General features: G+C 47.0%; 1 protein-coding gene across 1 annotated transcript in view; it reads right to left on the bottom strand.

The window, feature by feature from the left end:
* The window catches only part of Tenm4 (teneurin transmembrane protein 4), a 388,185-nt gene that overhangs the window by 158,027 nt on the left and 212,667 nt on the right, over positions 1-17,491 (bottom strand). The window contains 2 exon segments of the mRNA XM_060367590.1: positions 15,417-15,627; positions 17,179-17,393. Coding sequence (XP_060223573.1) covers positions 15,417-15,627; positions 17,179-17,393 — 426 coding nt within the window.

Below are 17,491 nucleotides of genomic sequence, written 5' to 3'. Positions count from 1 at the left end.
TTTGATTTTTAAGCATTTATCTCTTTTATCCTTCAGATTTTCTTCTTCTTCTTCTTTTTTTTTTATGGATATGGTAAGGCCAGAAGTCTGAATTCAAGGTTGAAAATTCAAACTCTTCTGGAGTCGAGGCAGATAAGTTAGGAAATTGGGTCTTTTTAAATATTTTTAACTGTGTGTGTGTGTGTGTGTGTGTGTGTGTGTGTGTGTGTGTGTACCTCTGTGTAGGTGCCTGCAGATCCCCAGGAGCTGGAGTTGAGGGTGAGCTGCCCTGGTTACTGGGAACAACACTTGGGTCCTTTGGAAGTAGAACAAGCACTTTAACTGATGAGCTGTCTCTCTGGCTCCTGGTTTTGTTTGAATCAGGGCTTTTTGTTTTTATCCCTGGCTGTCCTTGAACTTGCTGTGCAGGTTCAGATGGCCTTGAATTCTGATCCTCCTACCTTTGAAAGGGACACTGAGATAGACAGGCTGTAGTGGTTACATAAGGAGTTAATGCCATGGGCACGGGCAGATGGATAAATAATGGTAGGGGCTCTGAGGAGGGCTAAGTTCTTACCATCAGAGACGGCATGTTGGCAGGTGTGTGTGTGTGAGTGTGTATGTGTGTGTGCTCTGACGAGAGAAAATCCAGGCCCATGTGGTGGGAGTGGGAGTTTCCTTTTCTACCTCTCTGATGATGGGGGTCATTACGTTCTTAGAGCCTCTACCTCCTGAATCTGCTCCTGTAGGCATGAGCGACTACACCTGGTTTCTGTAGTATGGGGGACTGAAGCCAGGGCATCATGCTTGCTGGGCAAGCATTCTAACAACCGACGACCATCTCCAGCCCCTACTTTCAGGAGGGAGCCATAAGTAGATGGTTTTCTGAAAAATCTATGCCGTAAACGATGGGCTGACACCGTGGGTCACAAAACTTCCTGTGTCCATCAGCCACATCCGCCCCACTCACCGCCTCTCTGCAGCCTCCAGGTAATCTCATGTTTTCCCCTCAGTGTCTATGGACTAAAGCCTTCTTTTCTCTACTCACTCAGCACTCCTGCTTTTCAAATGCTAATTTCTTAACATATTGTTGGTAATATTTCTAGGCAGTTGCATGCCATCGATCAGCTTGGCTCCTCTTCTAATTACTGCAGATGTATGGTGTGGTGAGACCTTTAGCATGGGCTACCATTACTATTCTTCCTTTGGAGAGCTCTTCTGTATATTCATCTGTCTGCTGTTTCAGAAAAGGTCTTAAACCATTTTGCCAGGTCTCTGCAGTTCCCTTTAGGTTTCTCTTGGGCATTCCGTCAAACCTACAAATTATCATCCCAGAACATTTCAGCTGTCCTGGTCCGGGAACATGCTATATGTCCTCATTATTCATGTCTTGTTTCACGTTGCTGAGTGAAGCTTTGCAGTTTTATAGAACAGGTCTTACGTAGTTCTCATTGACATGACACAGTAGTGTTTATTAATTCTCTCAAGGAGGACAGTTATAGTACATTTCCCAAGTGGTTTTTCAGGTATTTTAGAAATACCTTGCTTTTGGAAAAGCTATTTGTGCCTCAGTTACAACTTTGGGCTCCTTGTTAACTAACAGCTTTTTCAATTAGTGGTATGTGTGTGTGTGTGTTTGTGAGCACTTGTACACACACATGAATTTTACAAAAATAAACACATCCCTCACAAAAACAATAACTTTTCCTCGGCCTCTTATATTTCTTATTACTGATGTTGGCCAAAGCTTCTAAAACAGCATGTGCTAGTAGAGACATCATATTTGCTTAGAGCTTTTAAAGGAATCTTTTAAATATTCAACTTAGAAATTTAATATTGGCCTTTTGCTTGACATCGCTGTTTCCCCTGCTCTTTCTCTGTTTTATTTTCAGTATTGTTGTGTCTTGATATTGTCATCAGGTGTGCTTTCCTTGTTTTTTTTGTACACAAGCGCCAGCTCTCCGCACAGTACATCGTGCCCTTAAAAAGTGTCTAAAATTTGCAAGAGTCTGAACCAGATGTTCCTGGGTTTGGGTCCTAGCTCTGCCTGGGTGTGACCTCCCACATAACTCCTGAACTATTCTGGAAAACTAGGGTAATAATCCTGACTGCACAAGTTCATGGTGAGAATTGAAATGAATCGATGTACCTCCATTATGCTCAGGGTAACATCTGGTGCTAGGAAAAGCTCAACAGATTTTACTTTCTTCTTCCACCACTTAGAAGAAAGACAGTGGTGACAATCAATATCCCCAAGTTCAAGCTTTTCTAAGGAATGCCTTGCATTTATAGGTCTGTGAAATGCAAGTTCCATTTGTGCCAGACACTGCGTTGGCCCTCCTGCTTTGGTGCATATGGCCATTTCTCATGTTTTCAAACTACGAAGCCCATTTCTTGCACCCTGAAGGGATTCTTTTGACCTATGACACCCAGTGGAAATAAAAAGTCAAGCTGACATGTAATATGAACCAGGCCTGAAACAAACTGTGCTTCCATTAGCCTGGAACATGAGTGTGCTCAGATAAAGGCAGGAGGAGGTGGCAGCTCAAACTTAAAACAGATGTTCAGGCGGTCCTGGCTCTCACTTTCCCACTGCCCTTCACGCAGCACTCATGAGCCTGTCGTTGACACAGAAGATCCAGTGCTCCGGTTAGCACTAGGAACCTGCTCAATCCTTTGTCAAAGCTACCACCACTGAACCGTGGCTTGATTTTCCAGGAGCCGTTCCTCCGGGCAGTGGTTCTGGGTACTCATTCTTTGGCACGGGAAGGGCTGGAGAATAGTGAAGCTCAGTACAGCCTGTATAACTTCCTCCTGTGGCAGGAGGGGAATGGGGATCGGGAAATAGATGCTCCCTTTGAGGGGGTGCTGTGGATCTGGGATTCTTCAGTCGGACCCGCTTAGATTCGATTCAAATCCTGCTCTGTTCCTGCTTAATATTGTTTGGGGCACGTTTGTTGGTTTGTCTGGATGTGGTTTCTTCATCATTAAGGGGGAATTAGTAGCTGTCCACTACAGAAAGCTTCTACAGACAGCTCCTGCCCATCTGCGACTGTCATAAACTTCATTCTTCCTGGGACTTGGTGAGCACAGGCAGCATTGGTGACTATCCCAGTAATAGCCACACATACTCCTATGGGCCAGGCAGGATTCCGAGTATTTTACAAATATCAGTTTATCTCTTTTCATCATTTCCCTCCAGAGGTGGGTGCTAACATCATCAGTTTTCAGACGAGGAAACTGGGCACTGAGAGGTTATATGTTTTGTCCAAGGTCACACTGCTAATACACAGCCAAGGCTGCACACAAACACACCCACTTCCTAACCACCAAGCCCGGGGTCTCCACTGTTTCTTTGCATGATAATGGAGCTATGGCAGCAGCAACACCGAGGTAGTTCTTACACAGAAGGGAATGCAAGCAGCGTGGCTGTGACCCAGTGATCAGATGAAACTAGCCCTTTATCTTCCTCCTCTGTACCCTCAGGACTGTTTTTCCCTTAGCACCTCCATGTGCCCCCCCAAGCCCCCCAGAACTCATCCTTCACCCACCTGTGCCTCCCCCTCCATTAGTCATCTATTGGGTCTCCAGCTTTCTCCCTTGGCTTCCTTCCCATTACTGACAACACCCCCAGGGCTCCCCTTACCTTACATAAACCTTTCTGTCAGCCTGCCTCCTCCTCAGGTTACGCCCATCTGTCTCTTAGCCTGCTCTGTCTAGAATGAACTGTTTCCATTCTGCCCCGTTCCCTCCTGAACTCATGGTGACCCTGCGTGTGCCTGCAGCCTGCACCAGGGGTGGAAGCTGCTTCCAGGGAGGGTGCCCTCGGAGGCCTTCCTATTGACTGACTCCGCAGCTCCCGTGAAATCACTCTCCCCAACTTCCCTGAGTTTAACCTCTTCAAGCGTCTTCCCTTCCTTGCCTCTGGATATGGGGGTTCCATCTTTCACCCCGCCTCACTTCCGGCTCTAACATCTCCTTAGCTAACCTACCCTGCTACTTCCTCTCACACTCAGGCTGCATTCTCTTGAGGTTCCATCTCCAGCTCAGCACTATCCCCAAGTCAAGTCATATCTGGCTAGCAACAAACCACCAGCAACTAATGCACACTTTGAAAGCCTCTTAACAGGTCAGACAGAATATGAATCTACATCTTCATGGCTCTTCCCCCTGGCATATTTCATTCATTCATTCATTCATTCATTCATTCATTCATTCAGCACCCCTACCCCTCAGTGTGTGTTCAGCCATATGGAGGTCAGAAGACAACCTTGGCTGTCATTGCTCATGCTGTCCACCTTTTCTTATGAGGTAGGATATCACGCTGGCCTAGGCTAACGTGGATGGCCAGTGAGGCCCAGGGGCCTGCCTGTCTCTGCCTCCTTGGGCCAGGACTATAAACGCATGCCACTATCCCTGACTTTTTTTTTTTTTTTAAACATGGGTTCTGGACATCAAACTCAGGTCTTTTACCAACTGAGATATCTCTGTAGTTCTCATTCATCCAACCGTGAACACAAACATTTTGTGCTTCTTCTTCGCAGCTAAAAGGCAAGTGGTCAAGAAGAACAGCTTACGACATTCTAAGGTTCATTCTCTCCTTACAAAGGTCCAGGCCTCTCCTCCCCCAAAACTTCTGGCTACAGTCAGCCTTCCGGTGGCCTTCCCGTGGACCCAGCATCTCTGAATATGGCACTGCCTAAGATCCATACAGTGCACACTGGACGCCGCAGTTTAACCTAAAAACCATCCTGCACTCCCTACTGTCTCCCAAATAGGATTTGCCAGCTGGCCTACAGAGTCCCTCCCCACTGGCCCTAACTGTGTTTTCTAGGCTCTTCTCTGGGTATACACATCCTCATGCTATTTTTCTTTCTACTCCCAGACTCCTAGACACGCTAGATGTCTTCTTTCCCAAAGATCTGAGTGTGGAAAAGGAGAGTGGTTCAGACGGTAGGAGCGCATGGACCTGGATTGCAACCACAGACCCTGGTGCCTGGGTGTTAAATATACACCTCGTCATTTCAACGGTATGAGCTTTATGTTGCATTGTGGGAGATCCTTACTTTGTACATCTGTTTCACGGGGTTTCAATGGCCCTTTCTGGTCAGTTTCTCAGCCTGTCAAGCAGTTGTTTTTCATTGATCTCCTCAGTTTCTCCTTGCTATGGACTGAATTGTGTTCCTCTACCAAGTTCATATCCCCAGCGTGACTGAATTTACTTGTAGATAGCGTGTGAAAAGACCTAGAAGGAGGTAATAAATGTTAAGTCGGATATCCTGTTGGGGCTTTAGTCTAACTGGATGAGCATAGGACAGGGCAGTATTAACCTTAACCCCCTTTGTGCTTGGGCAGGAAGAGGGCCCCAGGAAGTCAAAGCAAGCCATCGAGAAAGGCCTCCCAGAAGCAAATTTTGCCAACTCTTGCTCCTTGCACGGCTTGTTTCCAAAACAGCAAGGACAGGACGTAGGACCCTCAATCTGTACATTCTGTCATGGCAGCCCCAGCAAGCGGGCATCTTCCCTCTTCCCTCTTCCTGGTGACAGCTTCCTCCTGCAGCTGTTTTCCCCGCCTACTGCTCTGTTTCCTGTGGCACCGGTCGCCCACTTTCAACTGAGGATAGTTAGTAAACAGTAGAAGGCGCTTTAAAAATGCTCGGAATTTACATAAAGCTGTGTATGTGTGAAGTAAAATACCGATGCTCTGCTCCCTCCACACACTGTGCAGTGGTGAAACAAAGGTAATTTGCATTTCTGTCACATCATTAATCTCCTATTCGTGATGAAGACATTCAAAAATCTTCTATCTATTAAAATATGTTGAGAGAGGGATCACTTCCAATAACTTTAGTTGCAACACACTTTTGTAAGCGTTCTGGTAGTCATTAGTTATTGTTAATTGCTGTTGTCTAATTTACACTCTGAACTCTATCATAGTCATATACTCAAAAGCCGAGTTTGTTGCTATCTACTGTTTCAGACAACCACTGGGGTCCTGGGATGCGTCCTCTGCACATAAACACTGCTCTACTCTTGTTCAGGGTTTCCACCTCTGCTCTGGCCCTGAGTGACTGAAAATATTTACACAGCGCTTCCTAGCACACCCGGTGCTCCTCACAGTGGCCCTTTGTTCCTCAGAGCCCCTCCCACAGCCTTGGCAGTGGGGACAGCTCTCCTTCTGTGCCCACAAGAACTCCCACGGGCCTCTCTGTTCCTGCAGACCTCATTACGGTGTAATTACTCATGAAAGGGTCAGTTCTCCCACTTGGTTGTTGGTTCTTTGAGAGCAAGGCTTGTTTTAGTCACTGCTAAATCTCTAGCACTTACCTAAACAGATACTCAGCAAATGAATAAAAATGAAAATAAATAAGAAGATACTGATGCTTTGACAGCACCGGAGACAGAGACTCTCTGGTGTCAGCTTTTATAGGAGAGTTTGGTGGGGCTGAGGCTTAGGAAAAACCCCTCACCTCTTAGACAAACACCCCGCTTCCAACACAGCAGCTAGAATTCAACTCAGCTGGGGCTGAGATTCAAGCCTTTGCTGTTCCTCTGGACCACCCCACCTCTCCTGGCCCAGCTCGGCTGCAGCTTTATTTCTGACCACCTTCATTAGCCACCACCCATGCTGGTCCCAGCAGAATCCCCTCATCTTGAAGCTAGGATATACAGAAGAAGTGTTACATGGCAAAGGTCATAGCTTTTGTCAATCTCACCCTGAAGGGAAAGAGAAAAGGTACGGACAGCTCTCACGGCTGATGCGCTGACATCTCTTCTAAGCAAGAGAAGCAGCTTTTAAGTAACTGACAGAGAAAAGAGATAACAACAACAAACCCAGCCATCCGTTACAAAAAATCAAACTACTACTGATAAAACCTCTTCCATGGGTAACGTCATCTGATTGGCGAGTGGGAAGAGAGCATCTTTCAGCAGGGTGAGGCCCAGGTTGGAGATGCTCTCTCAGCCAGGAAAATGAACTTCAAGTACCAGAGAGTATCTGGGAGTCATGGAAGCCACAACCTTTAAAATCACTTCTAATGTCAGGAAGCTCTATGACTTCATAAGGACACAAAAACATCACCATGGTAGAAACTTGGATATAGACCCAGCCACTGATGTACAAGAAGAACATGCAGGCTGAATTCCTAACTTATCTATGAGAACTTGGCCAGGAGCACTGAGCCTCAGGTTCCATGATAACATGGAAATAGACAGAGTCTAACTCCGGGGTTGTTCAGGAACTGATGATGTACGGAAGTACAGGCCTGGGCTCCACAATACCATCCTGTAATTACGATCCTGGCTGAGGGACGCATCTTCACTAACAAGCTTCACTTTCCTTGTCTTCAGAAGACTGGAACCTCACTGTCAAGGAAAGGTTCTGGCATTGCACAGCTTTGTTTTGGACATGGATGGAGTCTCAGAGCACCTGGGCTCTTTCTTCTGAACTTCCTCAGCAAGTTTTTCCAGTCCCCACCCTTGCAGCTCTCACCACCCCCAGCTCCTCTGCCAGCTGCACATCTTTGCTCACCTCCCAAATCAGACCCTTCTTCACCTTTTCTCTCTTTCTGTCCTTAGAAAATGTCCTCCTAACTCCCTAGGATGGCCAGTTATCGCCAAGCCTTGGGCATTGGTCCACTCTACTCCCTTATCTCCACTCCGGCTCAGACTAGCACCAGCCCTGCCTAGGTAACAGGAAGATTCTTCCCAGAGTTCCCAGTATCTATAACTCAAAGAAACTTTCAATATGTGCATCAGATTGACCCATTTCTGCAGTGGCTACCCTTGTTGCCCTTAGGATTGACTGAAAAAGAAAAGAAAATTTCGCACACAGCACATGAAGACCCTCACAGATGGGCTCTTGGCTACCGCTCCAGCCACCCCAGATACACAGCCCCATGAAGCTCACAGTCCATGAGACCCTCTGACTTCCCAGAACGCACCCATCTTGCTCCTCCTCAAGCTTCACGTCGCTCTTCCCTCTGTGTGGTTTGCTCTTCCTCCAGCTCCACTCCCCGTCATAACTCTTCCGCATCCCCACAGCCTAGCTCAGGGCTCATGGGTGCTTTTCTCCAGAGCATCTTTGTTTCCTGTCCCGGTGCACACTGACCATTTGTGGTCATGTGATAGTTACATAAGTCTGAGAAATTTAAACCTACCTACAGATTCCAAGAGGGCAGGGAGCCTGGCTCTTTTATGTACACTGATGTGGCTAATAAAAAGGCAATCAGGAATTACTGGGTGAATAAATAAATGAATAGATAAATCGATATCGTATCAGTGTTTGCAATCTGGTCTTTGCTCTTCTGCCTCTGAGACTACTGGCCATCCTTAAAATATCATATGAGGTGCTTCAAGACTTATGGACACAGCTCCTTGTTCTGTGGGTAATGTGAAAAAACTAAACCAAGCCCTTTCACCTCTTCCTCAGTTATACATGCAGCATTTCCTTTTCCTTAGCTTTATCTCACTTGGTTCCCCCCTTCCAAGACCAAGTCATGTGGCCACCTCATAGGTGGACTTAGGCTTTGGGTGGATCTCCCACAGTCTAAGGGCTCTTGGCTGGTGTTTTCTGAGCCAACCAGAAAGGATAAAGTCAGGCAGACACCGCTGGCTGCTTACTTCCATAGTTATGTCCCATGTTTTTGAGAAAACCCTAGTTTTGGTTGAAGAGACAACACAGCAAGCTAAAATTGCTCTGTTCCAGATGGTTTACAACACTGAATGTCCAGGAAACACAACCAAAGGGATGTAAGCTACGTGGTTTGGGGGGAAATCCTGCTTTCTTACCTCCTTCCCTTTTCTTCTTTTCCTCTTTCTTTCGTCTTTTATTCCCTAATTGACAGGAAAGGAGTCTTGTCTCCTTTAGCTCATGGCATTTCCAGGCTTACCTCTTACTCTGTGTGTGTGTGTGTGTGTAGCGCCTACCTATGACCATGAGGCAGCAAATATGCAAACAAAATCTCAGAGCAAGACTGGCAAAGAACAAGGGAGACTGAGTCTTGTCCCCGGTCTCACCACTGTAAAGGGACATGTAGGAGTGCCATGAAGACACCAAAACCACGGAAATGGCATTTGAGTATGGTTCTTGTTCTTCACATAGTACTCACATGTCTAAGTCCTTCTAACATAGGCAGACCCTTCTATTGCTGGGCAGCCACAGTGGCCTTCAGTTATCTTCTCTTTCCTGTCTTTGAGGATCCTGGTAGAGGGTTCAGAACACTCAGAGGTCTGAGGTCAGATACCCAGAGCAGCAGCAGGAGTGAGGCAGTAGGGAGCCCTGACCTCTGGGGAGCAGGGGCAGCTACTGCAGGCGGGGCTAGTTTCCAGTCTACAGATGGAGCGTTCTGAAACTCCCAGCTCCTGCTCTGAACAGCGTTTTGATCAAGATCTCCAACATGCTGACTTGAGTTCTCCTTTGACCCACAATGTCATCCCACTCCTACCAATGCTCGGAATGAATCACTGTATCTGGAGAGGTGAATTCACAGGGCACTGCTCCAAAGGAACGATTGCATCAAGAAACCCCGCAAAGCACGCCAATGCCATTTACAAGAAGGTTAATTTAGCATCAAGAGAGCCACATTCTTCACTGTTCACTTTCTACTTGACAGTGGAATACAAAGGGAAGGGAGATGGGGAGTGGTGAAGACGGGCTTATTAAAGACTGAAGATGAGTCCTCAGTCACCTTTCTTGGTTTCTTCTTTGAGGCACGAGGCTGGCTTTTCCACAAACTACATTCTCACCAGATCCTAGCAAACACACTCAGAGGCTACTGCCTAAACAGAATAAAGGGGAATAAAGAAGCAGTAAGGTCCAGCAAGGTTTGGATAACCATGGGGTTCCCGATTATGACGGCCTGCGGAAAGGCAGGAAGGTAGGTGCAGGAACCCATAAGAACGAAGAACAACGGACTAGAGGAGATGGAGAAAATGCACAGCTAGCTCCACTGCAAGAGCCCTTCTGTCGTTTCTGATGTCCTGCCTTCCCCCACCCTCAGTAAACTCTCTGGATGGCTCCTGTTCCAGGCCTGGGAAGAAAGCCCTCTTGGTTCTCCTCATTTTATCTTCTTATGCAAAATCCTATCTCTGTGTCTGGTCACTACAGAGTTAACTAGCATTCAAGGCTTTCCCTGACAACTCACTTCTCTGCATGCTCTAGTCCCACAGAACTGCCCAACCTCACAGCCAGCTCCTAGGTTTCTGGTTACTTACCTGTAGCTCATGCATTTCTAGGACTTGGAATAAGTTGCTTAACATTTACATTTTATTTTTATTTGTCAATGAGCATCTCTTAAAGTAATTTTTTTTATGTAGTATGTGTGTGTATGTGTGGTGTGTGGCCTCGTACACATGTGCAGGTCCCACGGTAAACATGTGGGAGATCAGACAACTTGTAGGAGTCAATTTTCTCTTTACTCTGTGTGGGTTCCAGGGCTCAAACTTAGGTTACCAGGGTTGGCAGCAAATGTGATACCCACTGAGCCACCTTCCTAGCTCTTCATTTCCTTTAAAGATGACCATGCCACCCCTGCACTAAAAACCAGATTACATGTTTCTCTAGCCCAAGAGTCTCTAGACATACTGAGCAGGACACCCTCCTCCCATTGTTGCCTCCTGGCCCTTTGACCAGCACCTCCAGGAATGACCTTCCTTGTCTTTTCTTTGTCTTAGAGGCAGTTCCATATAAACACCATCTCCATCAATCCAAACCACTAGCTACTTTCTCCAGATACTCAGCATGGAAAAAAAAAATCCAAGGTTAGATAATAAATGGAAAACAAGGAGAAAGGATGATGGAAGGAAAGAAGGGAGCTGACCCCTTCCCAGTGCCTGGATGCAAAACGCAGAACCGGCTGGCTTCCAGCGGCTGCCCGAGCATGAGCAAGCGGACCCTTCCTTTCAATTAGCACCAGGAAGACCAGAGCGTGTCCCTTATACAGACTCCCACGGCTGGTGCTTTCTAACAGCATTCGTCATTTCTCCCTCGGGGCTTCTGGATCCACTGCAGGCCACCTCTGTCATTTTGCAGCTTGGCTTGCCTTGCTGCGGTGTCAGGTTGATCTGCCCTTTTATGCTTCAGCATCAACCCAAATGAAAAGATAAGTTGCTTGCTGGAGACCCAAAAATACCACACTGCTAACTCGTCAGGCCTCAGGGTGGCAAGCCACCCAGGGAAAGGTATTCTCATTTTTAAAGTTTTGGATACGGAAAGACTTTTCATCACGGTCTTTTTAATGACTTCTCAAGAAAGCTTCCTGAACGGCTGTGAGGGTCTTACTGGTAACTGGAGGCAAATTAACACGGGGGAAGATGTGATCCATAGAACACAAACAGAAATAAAATATTAAATTGTATCCATGGCAAACATGAGAGACTGTTGCACAGTGTGGACCCAGGGGATGAACTCAAGCGTCCATCCTAGCTTTGTCCTTCACTTTAGGCAAGTCACCTAAGCACGCGTAACCTCAGCTTCCTCATCTGTGAAGTTAAAACATCTCTTTCAAAGCTGAAGAGATGTGTCAGTGTGTCAAGTGTTTACCCTGCAAGGACCAGGACCTAAGTTCAACTTCCAGAACCGGCATCAAAAGACTTGGGTTAGCGGCACCCACAATCCCAGCGCAGGGGCTTGATGAATAATTAGTTTAGCTAAATGGGGAGATCCAGGACATGAAGAGACCTTCTCTCTCAACAAAACAAAAACGATGGATGGCATCTGGGGACATCCAACATTATCCTTAAGAATACACACACACACACACACACACACACACACACACACCCCCTCTGTCTAAGGCTATTATAAGTTACATAAGAGCAAAGCATGGTCTCCAAGGCATGCTAGATATGCTTTAGATATTTCATGAATGAATGAACTGGTGAATACGTGGAAAACAGATTAAATACTAAAACTCAAACAAGGGTTTGATCCAGGTGAGGAGCCAACATGCTAAAAAGAAGGAAACCCTAAGCGCCGCAGTGAGGCCGGTGTGAAATCCTACCTAGCTTTTCTTGCGGCATCCTTAACCCTCTCTTCCTCATTTGCAGTGGGGAGGGTTGCCTCCTCATGGAGGTACTGTAAGTCCTAAAGGATGCATGTAAAACTCCTTTGCCCAGTAGGATCCCATGACTTCATTACTCCCACAGGGGAGTCAGGGTTAGTAACAATCCCCTCTGATTCTGAATCTCCCTATGCTAGGGGAAGGTTGTTGTTCCTGAAGGCAGATGCCAGATTTTATTCTAAAACCAGCTGGGTTTCAGTGAGAATCTACTCATGTGTATGTGCATGTGTGCAGGCATGCATTAATGCACGTGTGTGGCATAGATCCAGTTCAGTGAGAACTGTCAACATCAGGTCTCTGTGTGGAAATATTTGTATATCCATTTTGGAAAGTGCTTTTCGATATTTTTTTTCCAAGGCAAAAGATAAACTCACTTAATTTAGAGTCATCAGCTGGATTGCATTAAATGGAGGGAAAAGCAAAAACATACACAATGCAACCATTTGTTAAACACAATTATTTCTGCCGTTACTTAATTACAAGCAGACATGAATAGGCTGCATTGTGACATCTCAGGTCTTCTTAAATTCTCCATCTGTGTTTCGGCATGTAATGAAAGGACGGCCATATTCCAGTTTGTGTGTTAAGCAAACCCAAGAGTTATAAGTGTATATTGGGACCATAATGACTTTGCTAAGGCAAGAACTAAACTTTTAATTAACCTGCCAAGACAAATTACAGCTCACAGCTCACAGGTAACGACCACAGACAGCTGAGACTCAATGCTGGGGACTCCCGGGAAAGAGGGATTAATAGCAACATCAGAATCGGTCTGTTTTCGTATTAAAGGAAAAAAAAAACAGTGTTCATTAAATGATCATCGTAGCTTGAAGGGAGGTGACAGGTTAGAAAGACAGTGGGAGAAAATGGAAGAGAAGGGTGGAAGGGCACTTTAAACGCCTCCCTCTTTTTACTTTTTGCACAGCCCAACTTTTTTCTTCTTTTTCTAAAACTCCCGACAGGGACTGCAAACTACCACTTTAAAAGAAATTTCCAGGCAGGGCAGGGGTGGCCTGCTATTGACAATCACAGAAGTAGCCTGGACCCACGGAACCACAGGAGGAGGGAGGAACGGGAGTCGGCTTCCTGGGGTGTTTTCAGAGCTTGCTAACAGAAAGGGTACTCGGGTTCTCCTATTCATTCAGAGTCAGGATTTCTGAAGAACAGACCAGGAATCCAAACTTCTACTGGACGCCTTGGCTGAGCCCTTTGTCCAACAGCATTTGAGAAGGACCATGACCAGAATCCCTTGCTGTTTAGACTGGGCACAGCAGCAGGGGCTCTGCTGGGTGCTGCTCTCCCAGGCCTGCTGGAGCACATTCTGCATTTTATCCAGACCCTCAGGTGGTTCTTTAGTGCACTGATGTATAAGAAGCATGATAACACCTATCTGCTCTGGCATGCAGGAAGCCGTTAAGGGACGGTGTTCATCATCTAGGTGAGAGCAGAGGAACCAGGTTGAAAAGCGAGACCACGGCCTTAGCTATAGCAGAACCAGTTAGCATGCTCTGACAAGCCAAGAGTTGCCAAAGGAACAGCCCGCTATTTCCTCGGCGTTTTAAGACACATATCCTAATTAAAATGGCTTTCTGCAGGGATTTAAATTAATAACCTTTTATATTCATACCCAGTTATTAAAACAGAAATCTGATGGTAAATGCTCCCAGCTCTGTGTGGGCCCAATGCTGTGTGCCTTCTTACAAACTGTGCCTAGAAGGAGTCAGGCTGGTAGACTAGGGAACTCAGATGCCATGTGATGGGATAATTGTGTCCCCAAACAAAAGCCACCACGTCAAGAAAGATAAGCTGTAGTAACCATTGCCTAGCAGAACTTGAAATGTGACAGTCTAGGTATTGGTGAGGCCAGAGCCCAGCTTCCAGTGGCAGGGACCGGGAGCTGTTTGTTGGCCTCCATGTCAGTAATAGCGACCAAGTTTCTCTGTGTAGCCATGGCTGTCCTGGAACTCCTCTGTAGACCAGGCAGGCTGGCCTCAAACTCTGCCTCCTGAGCACTGGAACTAAAGAGGTGTGCCACTACCGCTGGGAAAAATTAATTTATTTTTATTTTATGTGCATTACTGTTTTGCTTGAATGTATGCCTGTGTGGGGGTGTCAGGGCCCCTGGAACTAGAGGTACAGATAGCTGTAAGTTGCCATGTGAGTGCTGGGTCCTCTGGGAAGGCCCTTGGTACTCTTACCACTGAGCTCTCTTTCCAGCCCCAGATTTCAGAATCTTAAGAAACCAACAGATGGAAAAGAATAAGTGGTCCGTGTGATGTTAAAAGCCAAGTTCATGGTAGAGCTTCTGGACTAAGCCTCTCTGCCACGACACCACACAATAAACTGCTCAAGAGGGAAACCAATAGTATGGCAACTGCCAAGACCAGAGCTGCCGAGGATCCTGCTGAAGAAAACCCGAGCGAAGGAAAGGTCAGGCCTCTGTTATTCCCTAACAACCAAGGGGCATCGCCCACATAGACTTAATGTGCATTGTGGAGATAGGCTCCAGCTCCCAGTCAAGGACAACACAGAGGAAAATCTCCATCATCAACACCAGTTGGTGGATGCCCCTCCTGCTTCTTTGCCCTCAAGGTGAAATAACAAAGTTGCATGTATAGCAGAAGCTTATTAGCCATGCTCCTTTTAATGGGAAGGTTCACTCTGCCCCAACACTAAGGGCGAAACTGCAGATAAGAAGGAAATGGGCTGAAAATGACTGCCGCTGATTAGGGGGGAGAATTGGGGTCTTTGAAGAATATTGGAAAGCTAGTACCACATAGAGACATTTTCCTTGTCAGAGAGACCCCCGCCTTAGCACTCCCTAGACGGCCCCAGTCCATGAAGCTATGCTCTGGCTGAGTTCTAGGCACCTGAACGCACTCTGTGTCAGAGAACAGGACATTTCTAATCTCAGTGAAACCCCAGTGTGCCTGTAGACTGTTCCACCCAGCCCCTCGCTCTGCTGTTTTCTTCCTCTTCAAGCCATTGTCTTCTTTTCTCATCTGTTGGCATTTGCTGGCTTCAAGAGTAAAAGACAAACCCTAACACAAACCAGACCCAAGTGACAAATCAGTGAGTTGAATTAGGTGAGACTTTAAAGACGGGCGGGAGGCAAGCGCCAAGAAGAGAGGTGTCTCCTCTGTGTGGCTTGCCTTCCAGGGTCCCCATGGAATGTCAGTTTTGCCTCCTAGCTCTTGAGAGGCAGCTGGTGGTCACCCTTGTCCAGCAAGTCCGCTGGATGACCTTGCACACTCTGAGTAGCAGCTCCAGCTCTGGGCAAGAGCTCTGGCTATTCAACTCCAACTCCAATTGTATTCAGTTCCAACTCCTGAGTCCACAACCTTTCTCTCCACTAACGTAGGGTGCAGCCACTTACCAATGGCGGTGGTGAGGAAGGAAACCACTTCAGACTCCTTCCCATCATTGTAAAAGGCCAGGTGCCAGATTCCCGAATCCAGATACTGGATGAAACCGGTCTCATGGCTGGATGGAGGAACAGCGCCCCGTGACTGGCGTTGGGGACCCCCGAGGTTCCTTGCCTCCTGGGTTAGGAGCCTTCTTCCATCCAGTAGCTCCACAAAGTCAAACTAAAGCATAAAGAGAGCAAAGTTAGCTACGGTCCAACATCCCCACAGGCCAAGCTCCATGCAGAGCCTCTCCTAGGGAGTCTAGAAGGGACAAAAGAGAGTCAGAAAGGACAGCAGCCCAAACAAGTCCTTCCTAGAGCTAGAGTCTTCATGGTAACATTCTCTTTTGTGAATGTGGCATAACCAATGATTATTTATTGTCCTGTTTTGTTCTCATTTTGGGACATGCAATTCTTTACCTGATTTTGTATCTATTACGACAGACATGTTTTCTATAGTGGCAGATGCCTCAGTGGAAACCCAGATACTTTGTGATCATTGGAGGCTCACCCAAGTATAGAGGGGAATCTTAGGGGTTTGGTGTGGAACCCTAAGTTGAGTGGGGGTGGGTGGGTTAGTCACAGGCTAACTTTCATTAGATCAAAATTCCGCCGGTCAAACATGAGCGCTGACTGATCCAGGACTGTTGGTGTGAGGCTTCAAAAAAGTCCACCGTGCGGTGCAGTGTGAACGTCAGGAGGGGCTGAAGCCCTGCTGCCTCACTAGCACACATCCCGAGTTTAGTCAGGTCTTAGAAGATGGAAGGTGTTTATCCCATCTCACATAAAGCTGAAGCTGTGAAGTTCTGTGGTCCCCAAGGATCAGGCACATCTACTGCTCTGTGACCTGACCTTTGGCTATAATACAGGAGTTAAAAAAAGATTGAATATGATCCCTGAATGCATGGTGGATGTTTATGGCCTTGATTACTTTAGCTGCAAAGCTAGTGTGTTTGCGTGTGTGTTTGCGTGTGTGTTTGCGTGTGTGTGTGTGTGTTTGTGTGTGTGTGGGTGGTCGTACGCTCATGCGTGTGCCACGTGCATGTGTGTAAATGATGGAGTAGGTGGGAGGAGGGAAGGATGCACAAGCCTCTGGACTCATGACTCCTCCTCTTATTATTTCTTTCTTTTCCTTTCCTCTTCCTCTCATCTGGTGTCAGAGACTGAATCCAGAGTCCAGCAGGCCAAGCACACACTGTGTCCTTGAACTATACTCCCAGCCACTTGGTTAACTTCTTTCTTTCTGGTCATGTGTCCAAACACATGTGCAATCCTGAAGCAAAGAGGGGATGCGAGAGGCAGGGGGAGTACTGTGTATTCTGAGCCAGGTCCTACGCTAAGGCTTCTAATGTTCCTTGTTACAAGCATTCCACAGGGTCATTACTGTTATTCCCCACTTTATAAACTCTCAAGGAGAGGGTGAACTGTGGACCCAAGCTTGTATGGCCTATGGCAAGAGGATTCATGCACAGTGTGTGGTTTCCTCCCTGGGTCGAACTGCCTGGGAACTATGCTTAGGAGACAGTGTGAGAGCAGAAAGGCACTTGAGAGTTGTCCACAAATTCTCTGACAAAGCTCCAGAGACTTCACCTCACTCTTCAGGGAGGCGGGGTGTTAGGGAGAGCCCATGGGTGAGGGGCCTGCAAGATAACAGGACATTTCCTCCAGGCTTTAGGTCCTGGCTGGGCTTCTGGCCTGGGTGAGGGTCAGTTGGTGTGTGGGGTCCAGTTACCTGAGTGTGAGAAGGAGGAAGGCCTTTTCTGCCGTAAATGCCAACCAGAGCTGCTTTCCCCAAAGACACATTGAACTTCAGATGCACAGGGTGGTCTATGAACACCTGAGATCTCCAGAATGTTCCAGGCGGAATCTTCTGGGAAGCCCGTCTCCCCACGTCGATTTCTCCAGAGTCTATGAAACTGTCCTCTGGAAAGAAACTACTTGGCCTTCCTACCAAGACACGGGGGAGGGAAGACAAAAGCATTCTGGTTAGCCACACACGTCAAGGAACCAGCGTTCCACATCCAGGACTCCGTCCTGCCTCTCAC

Source organism: Meriones unguiculatus, chromosome 14, assembly GCF_030254825.1.
Source record: "Meriones unguiculatus strain TT.TT164.6M chromosome 14, Bangor_MerUng_6.1, whole genome shotgun sequence".
Classification (NCBI taxonomy): Eukaryota; Metazoa; Chordata; class Mammalia; order Rodentia; family Muridae; genus Meriones; species Meriones unguiculatus.
This window is presented reverse-complemented; position numbering and strand designations above follow the sequence as displayed.